This window comes from Terrapene carolina, unplaced genomic scaffold (genome assembly GCF_002925995.2).
Source record: "Terrapene carolina triunguis isolate 2854851 unplaced genomic scaffold, T_m_triunguis-2.0 Scaffold210, whole genome shotgun sequence".
In the NCBI taxonomy this organism is placed as follows: domain Eukaryota; kingdom Metazoa; phylum Chordata; order Testudines; family Emydidae; genus Terrapene; species Terrapene triunguis.
The window spans coordinates 23,654,375-23,677,909 of record NW_020664561.1 but is presented as its reverse complement, the minus strand read 5'-3'; the positions used below and the strand labels follow the sequence as shown (position 1 = coordinate 23,677,909).

At 41.3% G+C, this 23,535-nt stretch overlaps 1 protein-coding gene across 1 annotated transcript in view; it reads left to right on the top strand.

The window, feature by feature from the left end:
- LOC113407282 (potassium channel subfamily T member 2-like) overlaps positions 1–23,535 on the top strand; it is a 299,061-nt gene that overhangs the window by 173,715 nt on the left and 101,811 nt on the right. Inside the window, exons 12-14 of the mRNA XM_026655611.2 lie at positions 7,021–7,157; positions 13,291–13,354; positions 21,700–21,808. Of these exons, the coding sequence (XP_026511396.1) occupies positions 7,021–7,157; positions 13,291–13,354; positions 21,700–21,808 (310 nt within the window). The remainder of the gene's footprint in view (positions 1–7,020; positions 7,158–13,290; positions 13,355–21,699; positions 21,809–23,535) is intronic.

The following is a 23,535-nucleotide window of genomic DNA, read 5'->3' as shown; positions in this document are numbered from 1 at the left end:
GGGGTGTCAGGCTCAGAGGGGCTGGGCTCGGAGCTGGGAGTCAGGGCTGTGGGTGGGAGTGTCAGGGGGGTGTCTGGCTCAGAAGGGCTTACCATGCTGCTTACTCCCGCCTTCCCCCTCTCCGGAATCTCAGCGCGCTGCGTCCAGGAGTGGCCCTGGACAGTGCTGCAGCGGCGTGGCTCCACAGCACCTGAGCTCCTGCCGCTTGGGCCAGAGCTTGGAGCTCCGCCCCCTTACAACGCGGCTCCGAATGGGAGGAGCTCAGGCCACGCGGCTGCAGTGCTGTCCAGCGCCATTCCTGGACGTGGTGCGCTGAGGCACCGGGGGATGGGGGAAGGCAAAGGCGGGGGTCGGGGGGGAGCCTCTGACATTCTCGTGGGGGACCCTGCAGGGCCCGGAGCCTGGGGAAAATTCCCCCACTTGCCCCCCCCCCCCTCCCCCGGGCAGCCCTGCCAACCACAGAAACTACATTGTGTGTGGGGTGGATGGCCCCACAGCTCCACCACAGCGCCTCGCACCAATCACAGCCTTCTAGGTGTTCCCTTGTTCTCCCCTCCTTCCTTTCTGTCAGGGGTTCAGGGTTGGTCCCAGCCCTCTCCCAGAGGCTATGGGCTTCTGGTCCCCCAAGCTCATCCAACGGGGCCTGGATCTCTTCCTCTGGGATGTCCGCTAATAAAGGCCTCCGCCGGGCCTTGCTCTCCGGTCGAGGACCCTGGGGTGGACATCTCGCCCATAACTTACTTCTCAAGCTCTGTTGGCTAGGGGTTTTCTGCTCAGGGTTCTCTACCCCGTTACTCGGGGAACCTCCCTTTTTCCTTATCTTGGGCTTTCTCCCTCTGCCCACATTCCCTCCTGGGAAGGGGTCTCAGTCTGTACCCACTACCGCCATATAAGGTGGACCATTTACTACCCCAACCCGTTACCACTTAAACCAGCCCTGAACATCAAGAGGCACCTGGGCCATAAGGTTTTGCCTCCTATCCCTGTGGACGCATTCTATGTCCATTTTAACACCCGAAATCCACCAGTGCGGCCTCACCAGCTTCCTTTGTACCAGAGAGCAGGCCGAGGCAGAGTCCACCAGGGCTCATTGGGGTTTCCTCCCCACCATTACTAGAATGGGGGACAGCTTCCACCCCTGCCCTCCAGCATTTGCCCAACGACAAAAAACTCTGCCCATCCACAATCAACGGGTGGGCAGTCCCCCTTCTTGTGTCCCGGTCGTCCACACTGCCAGCAGACAACCGGTCTGGACCCTGTGGGAGACCCTAACGAGTCCTCCCATTTGTTCTCTGGGCCTTTCCTGGGCAGAGGTTCTCTGGGCCTTCTCCCAGTATCCACTTCCTTGCTCAGTTGTCCCTCCTTCCTGGGAAAGTCTGCCTCCGTGTACTCCTCCGTAAGCTTTACAGCCGCCTTGACCATATTTGATTGGTGCCTCCTTTATTTTCTCTGGGAGGCCCTGTAAAAATTGCTCTAGGATGAGTGCCTCTATAATCTACCTCACTGTCTGGGCGTCCGGCCTCAGCCAGCGGGTGGCCCAGTCCATTAACTTTTGGGTGAATACCTGGGGCCGCAAACCCCCCATCCACCTCGCCAACCAGAACTTCTGGCAATACTTCTCCACAGACAGCCCCACCTGATCCAGGATGGCTGCCTTTGCCACTTCATAATTCCTGGTCTGTTCTTCACTTAAGGCCATATAGGCTGCTTGGGATTTGCCGGCTAGGTAGGGAGCCAGTCACAGGGCCCAGGTTGCCCTGTCATATCCAGCCCTCGCGGCTACTCACTCAAAGCTGCCTACGAAGGCATCGGGGTCATCTGTCTGGCCCATTTTACATAGTCCTAAGCCCGGCACCCGAACGCCATCCCCTCCTGTGGGACTCACCACTTTCTGCAGGAGCTGCTGCTGGATGCCAGCCTGCTCCCAAATGAAGTCCTGCAGGCTCTTCTGCTGTTCTGCCTGCTAGGTGAGCAAGGCCTGTCTCTCCAGCTGGTGGGCTTGCTGAAAACTCTGCATTGACTTCTGCACCTCCTCCTGCTGCTTGATCAGCCATTGCAGGGTCCCCTCCATCTCCGGGCTGCCAAATACTTGCTCTAGCACGGGATCCTGGACAGGCCCCCACGTGTATCAGAGTCCCCCTTGGCTCCTGCCTCTGTCACTCTGAGACCCTGGGGTTAGTAACCACTGGTGCAGTTTATTCACAGGCTTGTTCCCATCATCGTTTCACTAAGTACAGTTGGCCCTTCACCGTCTGCAGGAGGGAGGGAAGAGCTACTTTCCTGCTTCCACTCCCTGCCTTTTCCCTTTCTTACATCCCCTGAGGCTTTTGTACAGCCCCAGCCTAATTAGGCAAAATCTGTCTCTGCTCCCCCAATTAGGGCCAGGTTATATCCAGCCAGCTCTTATTTATTCCCCTAAATGGGAGCTGGTGTTACAAGGCTGAATCAGCAACCCTTTGCCCAGCACCCTGTCACACTGCTGCCAATTAATTTCATTCGGTGATGCCTATTTTGTGTGTTATGTGCAGGGGTAAACAACACTTATTCATTTTCTCCACACCATTCATGATTTTATAGACCTCTATCATATCTCCCCTCAGCCATCTCCTTTCCAAACTTTTTAATCTCTCCTTGTATAGAAACTGTTGCATATCCCTAATCATTTTTGTTGCCATTCTCTACTTTTTCAATTCTAATATATTTTCTTTAGATGGGACAACCAGAACTGCACACAGTATTCAAGGTGTGGGCGTACCAGATTTATTTAGTGGCATTATGATATTTACTGTCATTTTCTATCCCTTTCCTAATGCTTCCTAACATTGTTAGCTTTTTTGACTGCTGCTGCACGTTGAGCAGATGTTTTCAGAGAACTATCCACAATGACTCCAAGATCACTTTCTTGAGTGTTAACAGCTAACTAAGACCAAATCATCGTGATGTGTAGTTGGCATTATGTTTTCCAATGTGCATTACTTTGCACTTATCAACATTGAAATTCATCTGCCATTTTCTTGCCCACTCATCCTGTTTTGTGAGATTCCTTTGTCACTCTTCATAGTCAGTTTTGGTTTTAACTATATTGAGTAATTTTGTATCATTTGCCAATTTAGCCACCTCACTGCTTATCCCTTTTTCCAGATCATTTATGCATATGTTCAACAGCACAGATCCCCATACAGATTCTTGGGGGACCTTGCTATTTACCTCTCTCCACTATGAAAACTGACCACTATTTCTACCCTTTGTTTCCTATCTTTTAATCGGTGAGAGGACCTTCCCTCATCCCATGACTGCTGACTTTGCTTAAGAGCCTTTGGTGAGGGACCTCGTCAAATGCTTTCTGAAAATCAAAGTGCACTATATCCACTAGATCACCCTAGTCCACATGCTTGTTGACCCCCTCAAAGGATTCTAATAACTAGGTGAAGCACAATTTCCCTTTAAAAAAAGCCATGTTGACTCTTCGCCAACAAATCGTGTTCATCTAGGTGTCTGATAATTCTATTCTTGACAATAGTTTCAATCCATTTGCCTGGTACTGAAGTTAGGTTTACCGGCCTGTAATTTCCAAGGTCGCCTCTGGAGCCTTTTTAAAAAAAATTGGCTTCACATTAGTTATCCACCAGTCATCTGGTACAGAGGCTGATTTAAGTGATAGGTTACATACCACAGACAGAAATTCTGCAAATTTCATATTTGAGTTCTTTTAGAATTCTTGGATGTATACTATCTGGTCCTGGTGATTTATGACTGTTAAATTTAACAGTTTGTTCCAAAACCTTCTGTATTGAGACCTCAGTGTGGGACAGTTCCTCATATTTGTTACCAAAAAAGAATGGCTTGGGTGTGGAAATCTCCCTCACATCCTCTGCAGCAAAGACCAATGCAAAGAATTCATCATTAAGGAGCTCCTTCAGCACCTGAATCATCCAGTGGCCCCACTGATTTTTTGGCAGGCTTCCTGCTTTTGATGTACTACAGAAATTATTGCTGTTCATTTCTGTCTTTTACTAGTTGCTCTTCAAATTCTTTTTTGGGCCTGCTTAATTATACTTTTACACTTGGCTTGGCAGAGTGAATGCTCCTTTCTATTTTCCTTAGTAGGATTTGGCTTCCAATTTTTAAAGGATTTATTTTTTGTCTCTAACCATCTCTTTTACTGTATTGTTTAGCCAGGGCAGCATTTTTTGGTCTTTTTTTATTACTATTATTTGGGATATACATATACTTTTATGCTCTAGCGTGGTGTTTTTAAAAATTTCCATGCAGCTTGCAGGCATATCACTTTTGTGACTGTTCCTTTTTTGTTTAATTAGCTTCCTCATATTTGTATCATTTCCCTTTTTGACGTTCAATGCTACTGTGGTGGGTTTCTTTGGTATATTCCCCTACCCCCCCAAGGTTGTTAACTTTAATTACATTATGGTTGCTATTATTAAGAGGTTCAGCTAGATTCACCTCTTGAACCAGATCCTGTGCACCACTTAGGACTAAATTAAGAATTGCCTCTCTTCTTGTAGGTTCTAGGACTAGCTACTTCAAGAAGCAGTCATTAATAGTGTCTAGGGGCTTGTCTACACTACCGCGGTAGTTCGACGGCTGGCAATCGAACTTCCGGGTTCGATTTATCGCGTCTGGTGTGGACGCGATAATTCGAACCAGGAAGTGCTCGCCGTCGACTGCGGTACTCCACCTCAGCGAGAGGAGTACCGCGGAGTCGACGGGGGAGCCTGCCTGCCGTGTGTGGACCGCGTCTGAACCGCGGTAAATTCGAACTAAGGTATGTCGACTTCAGCTACGTTATTCACGTAGCTGAAGTTGCGTACCTTAGATCGAATTGGGGTGTTAGTGTAGACCTGGCCTAGAAATTTTATCTCTGCATTCCATCATGAAGTGACATGTTCCTATTTGATATGGGGATAGCTGAAATCCCCTATTGTCATCGCTTTTTCTGCCTTTGTTGCTTATCTAATCTCCCTAAGCATTTAACAGTCACTTCCCTGGTCAGGTGGTCAATAATATATTCCTACTGCTATACTATTATTATTATTCAAGCATGAAATTTCTATCCATAGAGATTCTATGGTACTGTTTGTTTGTTTTTACCATATATGACTATGCCTTCTTTCACAGTGTCACTCCCCCATGATTGTGACCTATTCAGTGTCCGACTGATTATCATTGTTCCACCAAGTTTCTGTTATGCTTTTTATAGCTATATGCTCATTTAATACCAGCCACTCAAGTTTACCCATCTTAGTTTTTAGACTTCTAGCATTTGTATACAAACACTTATAGAATTTGTCAATATTTAGTTGTCTGCCTTCATGTGATATAATGGGATGCTTTTTTGACTGTTTCTTCAGTTCCTACCCGTACTTTATCAACTTCTAGCCTCTCCTTTTTACTAGGATATAGAGTATCCCCTTAAAAAAAATCCTCCCCTAAAGGATGTGTCTGTCCAAACTGTGTGCTCCTCTGCATCTGTCAGCTTTCCCCCAGCCCTTAGTTTAAAAAGTCCTCTATGATATTTTTAATGTTCCCTATCAGCAATCCGGTTCTGTTTTGTTTTGGTGGAGCCAGGGCCAGTGCAACCACTAGGCAAACTAGGCGGCTGCTTAGGGCGCCAAGATTTGAGGGCACCAAAAAGTGGTGCCCAAAATGTCTGGGATGCTCACCGGGCGCCGGCTACACGTGTAACCCGCTTCCCGCCCCTGTGCGAGGGGGCGCTGCTGCTTTGATCAGCTCCGGCCGGCCGGGAAGCGATGTCATTTCTCCTCTGGCCGCCAGGGGCGCTGCGCTGCTCCCTGCTGCTCTGGCTCTTCCCCAGGGCCCCTGCCCCTGCTCAGCCCCGTCTTGCCCCCACTCCCCTGAGCTCTGCAGCAGGGCCAGGCCTGCACTCACCGGCGGCAGGAAGTGCAGAGACCTGGCCCAAGCCGCGCCGCCGGTGAGTGCTGCCCGCAGCCAGCCCCTGCTGCACTCCCTGCCCTACCCGCACCAACCCTGCGCCCCCAGCTCTGCCTGCAGCCAGCCCCTGCTGCACCCCCTGCCCTGCCCGCAGACAGCCCCTGCTGCACCCCCTACCCTGCCCGCAGACAGCCCCGCACCTCCTGTCTCCAGCCAGCCCCTGCTGCACCTCCTGCCCTGCCCGCAGACAGCCCCGCACCCCCTGTCTCCAGCCAGCCCCTGTCACACCCCTGTACCTGAAGCCAGCCAGCTCCACACACCCCTGTCTCCAGCCAACCCCGCACACCATCTCCAACCAGCTCCACATCCCCTGCCCTGCCCGAAACCAGCCAGCCCCACACCCTGTCAGGTTATTCATTTATTTTCATTAAATATGTAGACTAAATAATGAAATTAATAAATTTTCAAGCCAAATGTGTATTAATTCTAATGAACAATGCCACATTATGCAGTATTCATTTTTGAAAGTTTATAATAAGCGATGCTCTGGGGGGTGCAAGGTGGAAGTTTCGCCAAGGGTGCAAAAATCCTTGCACCGGCCCTGGGTGGAGCCCATCCTTACTGTATAGGCTCCTCCTTTCCCCAAAGGTTCCCCAGTTCCTAATAAACCTAAATCCCTCCTCCACTCACCATCATGCCATTCATGTATTGATACTCTGCAGTTCTGCCTGCCTTTTAGAGAATGCCACCGTGGAGGTACTAGACTTGAACCTCTTACCTAGCAGGCTAAATTGGCCTACAGGACCTCTCTCCTACCTTTCCCTATGCCATTGGTACCTACATGTACCATGACCACCAGCTCCTCCCCAGCACCACCCATTAGTCTGCCTACCTTATGAAAAAAATGTTGTGACAATTTTTAAAGCTCCAGTTTTATTATAGAATCTGAAATGTACAATGTTCAAATAGTTTATCCAAGAAACCATTTTAAAAGTTATTACAGATACTTTTTCACCTCCAGATTCTCTATTAACCTATACTCCAGTGACAACAGATGGTAACAGTAAATAATCTAAATGCCATTTCTACTCTCCTTTATATTTTTGACAGGACTATTATGTGGTTATTTTGTGTCCTACTGAGATGGATGCTCAAGTGAGAAGGGTGTTGCAAATTCCCATGTGGTCTCAAAGAGTTATCTATCTGCAAGGCTCAGTACTGAAAGATCAGGACCTGTTGAGAGCTAAGTAGGCAAAAACTAATATATTTATTTTTCATTTATTTGTTTCAACTCATACTTCTTAAATAAGGTTTACAAACAACATGAGCTAGATTAGAAAAGTAGTTTGTGCATTTTAGAAGGGTAACATGAGTAAATCTTTGGCATAATTCAGCTTTGTTCCTAATTTTTTTTTTTTTCTTAAGCCACTTGTAATCTAACTCTACTTTATCGGACCAAGCTTTTCGTCACTTGTCTCTTCTGTCTCCATTTTAAAAGCAGCATTAAAACAATTCAGAAATGAATCAAACAATTGCTTTTCATGACAAAATGACTCACCAGTTGATGCACTGACTTGTGACTGGGTGTGCTCTCTCCATAGCCTTGCCAACCAGCTGTCCAGGTCCACTGGCTTCATCTTGGGTTTGACCTTCTGGCCAGGACTCATTTAGTCTCACTCCTTTTGGGATAAACCAGAGTTTAACTCAGTAGTTCCTTGCCCTTGCATCAGTGGCCCAAGTCCAGGCCCAATAATGCTTCTAGCGCCTTGCGTCTGGGATCAGTGAGGCATTAGGGAAATTCAGTCCCTCTCCCTACTTCGAGTTCCAGCCCAGGGACACTGAAGCATGTGGTTAAGTTCTGTATTGTCATAACTCTTGTTTCTTCCCTGGACTGCTTCCTCAGTCAGCCCACCATCTCCTCAAGGGACTTGCATTCTTAGCAGAGATCTACTGTGGGATCAAGCCCCTGGTCCCAGTTCCCAACATGACAAAGGAAAGAAAGCTAAATTAATAGAAATAAAGAGCAGCACGATCCCTCAAGGGTCCTTTAGCCATCTGTACTAATGTTCTGTCTTGACAGGAAACTTAAAGGAGCCTGGCCCTTGACTGGGCTCCTGTTTGGGAGCTGAAAATGAAAAGTCTGTCCATCTTCCTGGGATGGAGCCCTCTGGTCTGGGCTTCTCCCTTTAAGCCTCCTCCTCAAGCCTGGTATGGTTTACAGGTGTGGCAAGGCAGGGCTGCCTGAGCCTATAGCTGCTTTTTAACCCCTTTTTGTCTTGTGTGGTGTTTTTATACCCCATCATACTTTTAAAGATACAACACTGGATACTGGAAAGCTGATAAGTGGTTTTAGAATTCACATGAGTGATGATAAAATTCAATGGTGACTATCTGGACCAACTGAAGTAAAAAGAAAGGAAGCAAAAGCAAATATTCCCCTTCACATTCTGTACCCATTCTCATTGTTAACCTCATTCAACGCAATCCCAACACTGTAAGCAACTTGCTTTACCTAGTTGTGACAGAGTGTTGGGCAACAGCAGCTGTACCAGCACTCTGATCACTTTATCACCAATTAGTTGCATAGGAGTAAACCTGACGATGATAATTGTGCCTAATTGATAGATTGGGGATGATCTGGAGAGAGCTACAAGGCTAATTAATCCATTAGCCCAGAAAGTAGAAAAGGCATAGGAAAGAAGTGACACGGGGGAGAGATGGCAAGAGAAGTCCCAAGAGCGACTTGAGGGAGAGATCTCCTTCCTCTTCTGTCCTTGGTCTAAAAGAAGCTGCTATTATATATAAAGTGCTGCACAATGCTGTCAAGTGCCAGGGGAACATTGTAAATAAACCACATGTGGTGTTTACAAGCAGAGATTCTCCAAGTAGTCTGTATGTGCAGAGGAAGTTAGGAAGTGGAAGCCGTGTCCTTTTACACGAGTCTGCTATGCCTCTATGCCCTCCTCCTACACCTTTCTTACAACAAGCTTCTATAGCAAGACCTATACAGCTATTCTTCCCATCCAGGAAGTGTTAACTGACACCCACACATACACGAATCAAACAAAACATCACGACACATAGTACAGATCAGTGCCTATTGAGTATTCATTGCATCCCATCTCCATTTCTTCATGTTCATGCTTTGTTGTTATACCTAACCCATGTAAGCATTTGGAAACTGGTTGATAATACCACCCTAGAAAGAAATCATCTCTCTTTCTTTTTTTTTAAGTTGAAACTTGATCTGAATTTAATAGATGATTATAGGCCAGACATCACATTTCTTTGGAGTCTTGAGAGGAATGTCTTCTCAAATTTCTATCTCTAATAAAGAGCTAATATTGGATGTTCAAAAGAAGAAAAATAAAAGGTCAGAGAGATGATTGTGCCCCCTTCCTCCCCAAAAAAGAAGATATAAAAAAGTTGCCATTTTTTGCTTTCCCACTGATCTTGAGAAAAGATTCTCTAGTGGGATTTAGTTAGCATTTGTTCTACATCTTAGGAGGTGAAAAAGAATCAAAATGCTGTTCTCTGAGCATAATCACATGCATTTAGCCTATAATAACCTTAATAACCTGAAGCTAGTCAATTGTAGAATTGTACTTTTTTCTGCAAAACATGTAATTGAATGTACCTAAAGATTTTTTTTAAACGTGTCCTAAGGGAAACAGCATGGTGGGAATTTAATAGAACATTTAGTATGAAATATAACCCAGTAACTAAGAGGTTGCTATATTTCAGTTCTTTTTATGAAAAACAACGTACTAAAAAATAACAGATGCTTGGTAAATTTCTCTAGTAAATAAAATATTAGGTAGTTGTTTGTTTACTATTAATAAAAATAAAATCTGGTTGTCTCATTATCAAAATTTATATACATATTACACAAAAACTATGTTAAAAGAAATTAAGGTTACAAAGCCAAGAACTCAAATGTCAGGGAATGCTAAAATTAAGGTTGCCTTTTCAACCATAATCCAGTCTCCTCCTGCCTATGCAAGATGTTACAGTCTTTAATTACATGATTACATAACCATTATTTCCATGGGACGCCTGTTTCATTCAGTGCACAGAATGGACAGTGGTAAATTATGAGCAAATATTCCATATTTTTTTGTATGAGTGGCCCCATGTCTTATCTATTGAAAATTCAAACCCTGCTCTTAAGACAGAATTATTTATTTCCTCATGGGCTTTTCTTTGGTGTTCATCCTATATTATGTGAGTGCTTTGCAAACATTAATCTATCTTCGCAAAACCCATGTTATGTGAGGCGCTGGTGGCATCTCAATTGTACAAGTGGGGAGCTGAGGAAGAGAGAGATTAAGGTCAAAAGTAGTCACTAATTTTGGGTGCCCAATTTGAGTTGCCTAGAATCTGATTTTTCAGAGTTCTTAGAATTATATAGAATTTTAAACATTCAAGCATGGCACCCATTGCAGTGGCAGTTATGAGTGCTCAGAACTTCTGCAAATCAGGCCCCAGGATCTCAAATTAGGCACCCAGAAAATTAAGAACACAGTGTGACCACCTTCCAAAATTTTGATTAAAATGACTTGCGCAGAATCATATGGGAACTGTATGACACAGGCAGGTATCAAATCGAATTCTGCAGGACAGCATTCAACTGCCTTAATCATGAGACCTTCGTTTTTAATTTTCTTCAATCACTTGCCTCATTCAGTACACAGCTTCCAACTTCATCAACGAAGCAGGGATCCTACAGACAGCCTCCTTCACTACACAACCCTGATTCATCCCCAGAGCAAGTCTATCCTGTGCACTGAGGAAGGCAGGGGTCCTCTGGAAAAACAGTGTATGATTATGTACTTTTACTGTACCATAATGCATAGGCACGGGAGGATGAATTAAGGTTTCATAGGCAGCGATCTGGCCTCCTTTCAAAACACTCGTAATATTCAAAAACAGCATTGCATGCTCTGCCACCATGTTACTCGCATGGACAAAAACACCCCAGCACACCATGCTCTCAGACTGTCCATCAATGCACAAAGGGGTACACAACCTAACCTTACCTGGGGTGCCCATGAAGCTGCCCCATAAATTCATGGATTCACAGGAGTAAGCCAGATGTGGAAACTTCACTACATGATGCCTCGTGCAACACCATCAACCATGGTCATTCTGGTTGGCACAACAGCCCTCAATAGACTATGTCTGAAGCCGTTTTAATTCTGTCATCTTCTAACTTTTGAGTGCTTGACTTTGCAACTTTAATAAAATGTTTTAGTAACATTGGTGTGTGTGTAATATCATAGGTTTTTTAAAAAGGCCAACTGAGAATTCAGAAATTTCATCATGTGCCATCATATTAACACACACATGGTTCATCAGCAGGCTTGGAACCTTTACATCCACCACACGGTCCTCTGCTATTTGAGCTAATGGAGTAACTGATAGCAATAGTAAGTTGTCTTCCTCTATGTAGAGCAGCACTAGAAAGGGAAAGATAGACACTTTGCCAGTGGGTATCACAGATATTTGCTGACAGCAGAGAACTGGTGAGACTTAGTAATCTTACAGGATCTGGAAGGGAATGCACTGGAAGTGGGCACCCAGCATGGAAAATTTCAGCCCAATGGCTAATGTTTTGCAAAGTTGTAAGCAACTGAAAATGAGGTTTTGTAATGGAAAGTATGAGACAAAAATAATAATACACAATGCCACCAGTCCTGCCTATAATTCTAAAAATCTCTGTATTCAACATGGAAATTCAAATGTGAGTGGCCTATGAAATTTTGTTATTATGTACCTTAGAAGTGAAACATCTTGAATACTATAGAAACCCTGCTAACAAACCTTCACTCAGTAGTCTTCACTGCTGTTCAGTTACACATCTGCCGTTTTTAAATTCAAAAACATTCACTGAAATGTGATTTTAGTCACAACAATGTTTGAGGAATTGCTGCATTAATAAAGTGCAAATACTTTGATTCATGAAAGCTTTGCTATTCATTATTATCCTATCTGCAAACTTGTATTGACCCACATATGGAGCAGAAACAATACCATGTGACTTAAATGACCAGTCACATGCCAGGAATAGCCAGTAGCAAATACTGAATTGTTTGCAAACAGCCCATAGGCTGAAAATTGTTCATTCATATAATACAGTCAGACATTAGTCAGATTATTTTCATACATTTGTCAGATTATTTGTTCATAACAAACAATTCAATCAGTTCTACAAGGACATATATACCTGGTCAGACAATCCTTTACTACAATGTGTCCAGGTTTCAATTTAAAAAAAAAAAGGAATGACATTTGTAGATGTCCTCTATCACATTTCGTGAAATTAGCTAATTTGCAAGGGGCCAGCACAAGGACAGCACTTAAATCTCCTGGAATTCCTATTTTGAATAGGTAAATGGGGTAAATGGGATTTGAAGAGGGGCATAGGTTTTGTGCTGGCTCTAGGTTCAAGGATGAATTTTGCCCATTGAGCAGCAGTCTTTAATGGACAGCAATCCTGTGTTAATCTAATGTCAATATCTAATTGTATTTCCTATTTAACATTTCATCATCAATAATGAGATATAAAACGTGATTATATTTTAAGATGCCCTAGAAAAAAATAATGCCATTATGTAACTGCATTGCAATGAGAAACGGAAACATTCTAATACAATGCAATTAATTTGATATATTCTCACCCACATCATTATTCTTCTGAAGAACCACTATTTACCATCTCTAGAAATGTAACTAGTTTATGATGCAACTTGTACAGATATGTAAACAGACAATATTTAGGAATGTTCTGGGATTTTAAATTCTGACTTTTGGGATCAGACCAGCAAACTCTTATGTATATATTTAACTTTGTGTATGTGAGTAATTCTATTGAAAGCATCCTGTAATGTCATATTGTAAAATCCAGGAAAATGACGAGACTACTTGTGTTAATAAAATTGAAACACATGAATAAGTGCTTGTGGAACTGGGGCCTTGCTTTGCATTGATATAAAAGCACTCAGGTTCCAAATTTCTAGCCTCTCAAAACTATATAGAGGAACAAGTCATGAGACTTGCATTGAATTTCCCAGTTTTGCCATTGATTCAGTGTGTGACCATACGCAAATCATTTAATCTCTCTGTGCTTCAGATTTCCCATCTTTAAAATGGAGATATTATTTCACTCCTCTTTAAAGTGCTTTGAGATAAGTGGAGGAAATGCACTATAGAAGGAGATTAAAAAGCGATGAAGAGTCCTGTGGCACCTTATAGACTAACAGACGTATTGGAGCATAAGCTTTTGTGGGTGAATACCCACTTCGTCAGACACATGACATGTGTAGCTTAAATATAAATATATAACATTTGATAGTTTTTGCTTTCTCCGTTTGCTTTTAGGATGGACGATGCTGAGGCCTGTTTCATTCTGAGTAGCCGGTGCGAGGTGGACAGGACAGCAGCGGTAAGTTCTTTAGAAATACTTCTAAGAATCGTGTGTATGTTCTTCACACTGTTAATACTATTATGGAGCTCTGTGCAGGAGTAGGTGTCCACCCTTCTGGATCTGACATAAGGATGAGGGGAGCGGGGGGCTTATTACTGTGGAGGCCTTATTCTTTGTAAACTACTATTTGTATTATCGCAGCAGATTGGAGCCCCAGTTAGGGAGCAGGACCTCATCGTAATAGGTGCTGCACAAACATGGAACAAAAAGAATGCCCTCCCCCGAAGAGATTAGAGTCTAAGAAAACTAGGGATAAATGTTATAATTCTCCAATTTACACATACATCTTAGACATACAGGGTGAAATCTTGGCCACTTTAAAGTCAATGGCAGTAGATTTCAGTGGAGACAGGATTGCACTCGTTTATAACACAGGATTTAATAGTACGTCTCACATACAATTTTATGTAAATTACTGCTTTCTCACTAAGCAAAGTTTTACAAAGAAGAGGTAAGGTCAGATTTATTCAAGAAAATTAGAGAGTTTTAAAATCTTGGTATGTAAACATAAAACTCATTTTTCATGCAGTGCAAAATACATTGTTGTGATTTAAAAAAAAAATTGTGTCAGAGGGGTAATATAAAGTACAAGAAATATGAAATATACTGATTCTTTATAATTATATAGGCCAAAAAAAACAATAAAACTTTATTCACAAGAGTAGCTTCAAATCATGCAGAACATCTTATTGAAGTCAATAGGAAACAGACATATCATATTACTTATGCTTCCACTCAAAAATCAGATACTCACTGTGAACTGCTTCCAAACAGCTACAGACTAAGAATTATGTATGTAAACTATCATGTGATTAATTTTTAATAACTATTGAATTTGACAAAATGTCAAAATGTGGTCAATTCACAAGTAAAAGAGGCTGGGTTCTTTGAATAAATCATTCATTATGATTTGTCTCGAAACAATTGTTAATAATGGGAAGTACACATCCACAAAGGGAGGCCATTGATAATTTAAACAGATCCAGATTCCCACAAATCTGTGATAAAATTAAAAACATTTCCATAAGAGCTAGAGTGCACTGGAGTAGCGTCCTGCCCTGTTGCTTTAAAAGACTCCACTAACGGAAGTAAGTTTTATGATCACATCTTACTACCTTTCTCCACACCTCCATCCCAAAGTACAATACAGTTAGTAGTTTTTGCTCAAGAGGGTCTCAGGCTGCAGAGGATGGTTCACTTAGGTTTGAGCATTTGTGGAGTTAAATTAGGAATCTTACGTATTACCAGAGGAAATCAAGTCAGTTTTTGTAATTTGCTAGTGCACATGGTTATCATTTTCAGTAAATTCAATTAAACTTATCTTCCCCACCTTTTTAACAAAATCCTTTTTATATAGAGATGTATAAACAAAGAAACATGCCTAGATAAACTAAGTTAGATGTAAAATCTAAGACATTTAGCTGGACTTGACCCAGATTGTAATACTGTATAATCTACCTCTCAGGCTACTGAGCTCATTCTAGGCAATAAAAGATGGTGATGAATTTTCCAAGTGTTCTCCCATCCTTCATGTTTAACTCAGAAACCTTTAAGGTTTTGCATAAAGCTATAGAGTATATTTAATAAATAAATAAGTAAGTCTATAATCCAATCATCATAACCATTATCTCAGCCTTCCAATCCCAGTTACTCCCCACCTTAAACATGTCACTTTTCAGGCAATGTTATCAGGGACAGGGCAGCAGCACCACCAGGGAAGGAAGGATAAAGGAACCAATAAAGCTGTAGGTCAGAAAAGAATGATGATCCCCTGGAGTGGAATATATGCTCCCTTAGCTGCAGATTTTAGTGGGGTAATTATTCATTTGTACTAAGACACCTTAGAAGGTGTTTGATATGCTTAAAAAGTTATGTTAATTCAAAGCAAAACAAAGGGTCAGATGCTCAGCTGGTGTAAATGGGCATGACTGAATTGACATCAGTGCAAATGTGAGCATCTGGACCTAGGTGCCTACCAAGACATTCCCAAAACTGATGTCATCATCTAACATTTGATACCTCCAAAAAGGGCCTTCATAATAAGTTACAAAATCTTGAGAACACAGCAGCAAAAGGTACTGGAAGGACAATCAAATAGTATGCTTCAAGGAGAGCAGGCACTCAGAATTTGCCATGCTGGAGTGACTGAGATATTGTGGCATCTCCTGTTCTAAGTGCAGGCAGAGGCTACCGTTACTACAAGTACCTGGGTAAATTCATACTTGTTGAATTGTTAATGGTACCTTCTACTGATAGCAATCCAAAACATACTAGTAACCAAAACATCCTAAATTATTTAACCACCTGATCCAGAATAATAACTTTGCAAATAGAGAGTTTGATTCACCCCTGCATGTGCAGGAGTTTGTAACTTGCACCTTTCTGCAACGATATGGGCAGCTACACTCCAGGAGAGATTCACCTTGATGAAGGAAAAGCAGTGTAGGTGTTATCTTCCCCAAAGTTCCTACCAGGAAAGGACACCTTTAGACTATATTCAGAACTCCAAACGAGGCTGTCTAGGGGAACATGCTGGGCATGTAGTCCTTCATCCATCCCAGCCAGCATTGACCACTTTGGGGCTGCAGAGGCATCTTGGAGTGTTGGAACCCCTCCAAGCAGACTTTCTACTACAGTCTCCATTCTGTGCTTACAGCACTAGCTATGCCACTCCCAGAAGAGATAGCTGACCACACAGATTTATAAATATATTCAGAGAAGCCAGCATTCAAAAAGACAAATACTATTGAAGAAATGTTCCTGTTACCTTTTGCTATCGGGGATCTGAATGCCTTGTTGGAACGTGGGTGGGTCACTGCTAACACTGGTGGCTAATGGCCAATGTAGTGTCTCCCTTCACATTGAGCACTGATAAAGGGGCATCAATTGTGTTCCCCTTTCCTGTTACCTTGAATTTTTTACATATTGCTATAAAGACTTTTTCCCCCCTATAACCAGTGCCTAAGGGGAAGGGCCTTGTCGTGGCGGCACTGCTTATACCAACGCTTCCCCATTTTGGTGGTAGAGTACTCACTATGTGTATTGCTTAGTCCTACACTCAGATAGTTCTTCAGTAGACTTGCCCTGCTCTTGAGTTCAATTCCTGCCCTTAAACTGGGCTGTCCTACTCAGTAACTACGACTCTCTCCCAATGGGAGTCTTGCCTTTATTCTTCCCACCCCATCAGAGAGAGTTTTCTTGACCAATGTTCACTTAAGGGCAACATTTTTCTTCCATCGTAGACTGTGGGCTGATTCTATACTGACCTGCAACTTTTGTAGATGTTTGTGACTGTGCAAATTGTCACCACCATTCTGATCTGGTAGCAGTTTTGCATGGGTGTAAATGTCTATATGAAGGGCATGGCCCATAGAGTCTCTCTCTCTTTTCTCCTCAAATACACTAAGATTTAGTTTTTCCACTCCCAACCCCTCCATGCACACTTCTTTGCCCTTCCTACCTTTATGGAAAACAGAGCAACATTGGTTGGAGGATGGACAAGAGGGAGGGTGCGGGATAAAGCATGCAGAGGGGATATAAGAACAGAAATTAGGCAGCTGAGTCTCAGCTATCAGAATGGAATTTAAAACTCAAAAAAGGATATATTTTATGGTTGAATTTGAGAAAGCTTGAACCTACCAAAGCCAATTCCCTGTTTCATCATCAATAAGTTCACTGTTTAAGAATGGCTAAGATAGTTATAGCTTGCTACTGAGCCAAAAGGATTTGGTTTCAGAGTGCACCCTGACACTTTATCTTATTTCCAAAGCTGATTTTAAACTGCAACACTCGAGTGGTGCGCTGGACTGGTAGAAATGCCATTGCTTAGCTACTCTCATGCCTCTAAGTTTCCACCTGCACAATAGTCAAAGATCCATTCAAGAGCATGCAAATATTTTAAGCATACAATCAAACTGGACATCTCTACAAAATGTAAGTGTCCCTGTTTCAGCCACCTGACCAAAATGCACATCATAACTCAAACCAAAGTGGCTCCTCTCCCCTCAACCCAAAGCTTGTGTTGGCTCTGACTAGTCAGTGATTCTGCTCATTTGTTATCACTGCTGTTGGCTGGCAAGAGGCTGCCATTGCCTGCTACTTCAATAAGTCCATGGATTGCAGATTCAGGATTTGTGTTGGGCCTGATCCATGGTCCATCACTAGAGTTTAGGAGGAGAGCAGCAAGATAACAGGTGACTTCAATGGGGCCACAAGCCACTTTTCTTACTCCCTAGCAGAAGTGGGAGCTTCCTGTAGTGTGGGCAGACATTTGTCAACTTTCCAGACCCCCTATTAGTTACCTTATCTCTTCTCTGGTAAGGGATGCTATTTGTTCAGGCCAAGAAGTGACATGGAGGAGAGCATCTTTTGGAGTCTAACTCTTTCCCCTGTGGCAGCAGATTACCCTCTGTGGTAATCACTGAATGAACTCTTCAGGTTTCCTACAGTCACTGAATTATTATATGAGCACTTAACTCATTATATTAGTTACCATGACTATAAAAAATGCCATATAAAAACAAACTTTATTCTAAACAATTTTGTTCTGAACAACTGTAAAAATTGAGATATTTATTTATTTATTTATTTATTAAATTGTACAAATCTCTTCTCCAGTCAAGTATTAGTACAAAAATATGTGGCTATACAAAGCATTTAGAAGTTCACAAATGAGATTGCAGGAGTCCAGGTTGGTGTAATTTACACCTTCTTTTAACTCCCTCAGCAGGTCTATAAAACCACCTTAGATTTACACCCACTAACCAGACAATATCTCCTTACACAACACTTCTGACTTTGATATACTGTGTATTAGTAGGTGTTACTCATTTATTAAAGAATAGATGTGCAGCAAATACAGTAACAGGAAGGGTTTAAAGGGCACTAACAAGAGGGCTTAAAGATGTGTTAGTTAAAGCAGGCTTCTTGGGGGCATATGTTACCCGAGCTTAGCCCCCTTTAGACTCGGTCCAAGTTGCATTTGGAAGTTTCCCCACGCTAGTAACAAATTGAATGACACAAATCATGTGTGTGTAACAAGAACAAGAGCAATGTGATAGTGAGTGCCATGAGGGCAGGTTGAGTTAATGCATTTGCATAGAGGTGATCTTGTAATGAATACTTGAATGCATTGCACAAGTAAGTTTATAAATATTTTTCAAGGTGAACCTCTGTACTGTCAGGATCACAAAGAGAATATTTAAAAAGGAGCTACAGCATGTAGTGGTATAACAAGTGTGGCAACACATGTTCTGCAAATGTTAAAACTGAAATGGATTTTAACTTTTAAAGGTTTGCCTCTTTTCTTTATATGAATAATCTATTGGTGTTTTACATTTAGGACAATGTGTTTTTTATTAAAAATGTCTGTCTTTAATACAAATTTCTTGTTTTCTACAAAAAAAACAAACAAAAAAACCTCTGCTCACTATAGCTCCTGACAGCTTTAAGCTACTGGGAAGAAATAATATTAAAACAAAGGAAATAAAAACTGCAAAGAAAATATTTGGAATAGTCTTTGGAAGAAAATATATATATATATATATATATATATGATTGCTGTGTATAACAAAAGTTAACATTAGCTGGTATGCTTTCCATCTATCATGGGAAATTTTATCTAACTCATGAGAATAACACTGATGCATTAGAACTGGAATACTTTTTGTAGTAAATCTAATCTACATCATTTATTTAATTATATTAAACATGGGCAAGGAAAATAATTTGCATCTAATGTATCAGTAGCAGTTTAAAATTGATTTAGGCAAATCCTCATCCCTACACACAACCTAAGTAAACAAGCTGTGTGTATATTGCCATGCAAGAGGTGGTGGGGAAAGGAATCCTCCTATCAAAGGGGCAATGACTGAAGGCTGCATTATCCCTTACAACTGTTGTTCTATCCCTCCACAAAAGATTAGCTAGGGGATCTACAGCTACGTAGATTTTCCAGCCCTGGCCCATCTCTACCTCCAAACCTTTCACACATGCTAGGGTGTGAAATAATCTCTTTGTGTCCAAGCATCTATTTTGCTGTTTTCAGGGCCTTCTGTGACCATTGCAGTGGATTAGAGCATCATTTCATTAATGAGACAAAACAGTAAGAACGCGGATCATGCATGGCATGGAAAGTCACCTTCTATAGGAAAAGGAATTAATTGAGCCTGCTAGATGTCTTTGCAAACTAAAAGGAATGCTTACAGCATAGTGCTTAGTGCATAGTGCTGAGGTGGAACTTCTGAGACCACATTAAAGCTAGACATTTAAAGGGAGCTCCACATGCAGTTTCTTGAAGCTCAGTCTTCTTTACATCTTATTGAGAGTTAACGCAACACAAACACAATTTATGAACAAATCCACCTTACCTCCCTGAAAATGTCTGTCATGTTATTCTAGTACTTCACAGAAAGAATATGTGGTACTGCCTCAACTGACATTACAGTGGAGTGGTCTGAAGATATCAATTACACACTATTTCAGGCAGAGATTTTCCCTTGTGATCCAGTCTGAAAGCTTTTCTTGCTGATGACATTGCAAATGTAATGAATCATTCTTTTCATTCTCTCTTCTAATAGCACCAATTTCGTGACTAGGCATGGCCACAGAATTGGTTCCTGTGCTCTGCTCTCTGTTATTTTTTGTTCGGAAATAAATGAAAATTGATTTGTTCCTCTAAGGCTAAATGTGTGGAATTTAACAATATTTCATGAAATTGAATATATGAATCTATTAATACTTATTTCATGATGTGCAATAATGAAAGAATTCTTGCTGACAGCAATTCATTCTTAAAGTATGGAAAATATAATAGATGTCTTGGAAATTTACTGGCATTCTTGGTCTATAATTAACCTCTACCATTATATCTACAAATTTTTATAGTTTCTCAAAAAAGTGACAAATTAGGTCTGTTGTGGCTCATAAACCTTGGGATTTAACATGGTTAACTCCATACCTTATCATCTCATTCAAATGCTGGGACTCAATAAAATGGTATGGTTTCAGAAACAGGAGTATTATGATGTGCTTGATCATTCAGTTAGTGTGTGAAAATCATTTAACTTAACTATCTTACTAAAACAGAGTTGTTTCACACAAACCAAACCAAAAACCCAACCCCACCACATTTCTTAGTTTTCTGTGATGTGGAACTGACAGGAAACTGTGTTTCAATACGTACATCTTTGGTAAAAATGAGTTAAATTTGGATTTTTTTTCAGAGATTACTGGAAACAGACCCCCAATAAGAAATAAGATTTCATTATTTCCTGGGTAATGGCGGATTTTTACCTTTGGGTATATTTTCCAAAATTGTAAGAAGCAACATTAAGCTTGGGTGTGCTGTGGAAAGAATAATCTACCTATTTCCGAGTTAAATCAAAAATGCAAAATTACCATCAAGTGCTACTAGGATCTCCGGATGTATTTAAAATCTAGGGCCGCATATTAAATAACTTTTTAAAATCAATTAGTATCATCATATTCCTTACAATGGCACTTAAGGACATTTTATTTGTATACACTTCTCCTTTGAGCTAAGTATGATGCAGTAAGTATAATTGAAGGACACAGATATAAAACAACAAAGAACAATACCTGTATTCATCAAGTAAAAGTAGCCAGTCAACAACTTGGGGTTGCAAGGGAGAAATTGTGTAAGTGACTGCAGACTGTCTTGCTTTGCAGGTACAAGAGGAAGGAGAACATGGGGGAGTAAGGCTGCTTCCTGCTTCCCTTCCCACTCAGCACAAGCAACATAGAATAGCTTCCATAGGGCTTAGTTAAGGGAGGAAAACTTGGCATGGAGACAGCATGCCCTCTTTCATGCCCTTCAAAACTCCAGTCCACAGGCAGAGGCTCACCTCTGTATAAGGAAACAGATGAGCATGGACTTTTACTTATATTATAAAGGACCATTAACATTTAGCATAAATGTGGACTTTTTAAAAAAATTCCATGTTTATAAGTGATCTGTTTATTTTTCCTGTGCTGTCATCTTCATTAATGGCTTTTTATTCCAGATGCTACAATGATGGGGGCCATATAAATGATTACATAGATTAGATTTCTGTACAAATCTAAATGGCAACCTGGCAGCATACATGACCCCACCATACAGTATAGCACTATAAAATACATAAATGTATACAATCAGCTAGTGTTATATTATTTGAAAGTGACCTATCGGAAATGGAGTCATCAGATTGCTCAGCAGCTAGTAGGGCTTTTTTACGTTTGATTTAACAAAAGGATTACTTGAATTCCATTGTCATCACATTGTATTTCCTATTTTATTCTAGGATCATCAAACCATTTTAAGAGCCTGGGCAGTTAAAGACTTTGCTCCAAAATGTCCTTTATATGTCCAAATATTAAAACCTGAAAATAAATTCCACATCAAGTTTGCAGGTAAGTTTCAGATTTCAGTGACTTAAAAAGTTTGTCTGTATTCTCTGGAAGCTTGTTTTGTCTGTAAACATTGTATAACTTGCTCCTACACAAAGTCATCCCAAACAGAAATCTACTTCCCCCTTGCTGCCATGTATGGAGATGTAGCCCTTGGCTCAATGTCAACATACTGTACTGGTAACACCAAAGCTGTTAGAAGGGTTGGTCTGTACCCTCTCCATGTGTAAAGAAAACAGGTACATACAAAGCCTCAGGCTCAGAAACATAACAGAATAATATTGGTTACACTTTATATTAAGGCTCCATTCATAAATATTTAATAAAAAATTAATAAATGATTAATAGATGTTTTTAATAAATGGTTAATCTATTGTAAGCTTCCTTATAGCCATGGCTCCTAACCATTTATAACACCTTCTATAGATGTACTTATAATAGGGCTGGCTGGAAAAAAGTTTCCCACAAAGTTTTTAGACTAAAAAAATTGGATATTCCAATGGGATTTTTCTAAATAGAAGTGTAATTTCATTTACTTTGAAAATAATACATTGACATTAAATTGTTTCAAAATGTTGAAATGAAGGAATTTGTTTTATTCTGAAATGATTCTAACATTTTTTTCATTTTGAATTTTCCATTCAGAAAATGGAAAAATTCTGTCAAAATTGACAATGAGAACAAAGCCTAATGTGGCCTAATGATAGTGTTCTGCACTGATAGAACATCTTATCTTTCAGTTGATGTTGAACCTCACATTTCTAAAAAGTCTCCTTGGGCAATCTGAGAAATGCCATTAATGTCCCCTGAAGAGAGTCCTGTTTGAGCTTCTTTGGCCAGAAACATTGTAGATGAGACATGGGAGCTCATGAATTCATATTTATTTAAAGATGAAAGGGGAGAGGATTGACAAGATCCTCCAGATTCCACCATGTAAATGGAAGTCCATCTAGGTGAAAAATTGAAGTGGTAGGTAGACTGACAGTGGCAGGGAGATGCAGCATGTTTCTCAGTTAGATCATTGATAAAAATAAATGATATCAATTCAAGCGGATGTAATGGCATGAAGACAAAAAGGACAGGGAAGTGACTTATTTATAACAATATCTTGGAACCATATTAAGTATAAAATGCATCAAGGTGCATATTAATATGCTGTCTATAGTGTCTTACTATTAATCTGAAGCATTAATAAAAACACCATGAGAAAGCTAGGGTGCTGCTCTTTTTCTGAGTGAGAGACAAAAAATGCTATTTTTTCCAATTCATATATATACTTCCTGTAGTCTTCACAACTTTCACTCTGATTAGGGTGACCAGATAGCAACTGTGAAAAAACATGACAGGGAGTGGGGGGTGGGGGCGCAGCGGCGAGGGTAATAGGCGCCTATATAAGAAAAAGTCCCAAAAAATGGGACTGTCCCTTTAAAAATGGGACATCTGGTCACCCTAACTCTGATGAATGCAGCTTACCCAACTTCATGTTAATTCTGTCCCATTTAATTGCTTTAAGGAAATACCCCAGTTTCCTTAAATGTATTTATTGTGACAAAGTTCCTCCTCTATTTTGGTGGGTCTGCGCTTATTGGCGGATTTTCTTGCCTCAGAGATTCACCATGTGGGTTGGGGGAACAGTCCAGAGACCTTCCCCTCTGGAAGAACCCACAGTCCAGGTCAATTGGGAGGTTTGGGGGGAACCCGGGCCCGCCCTCTACTCCGGGTTCCAGCCC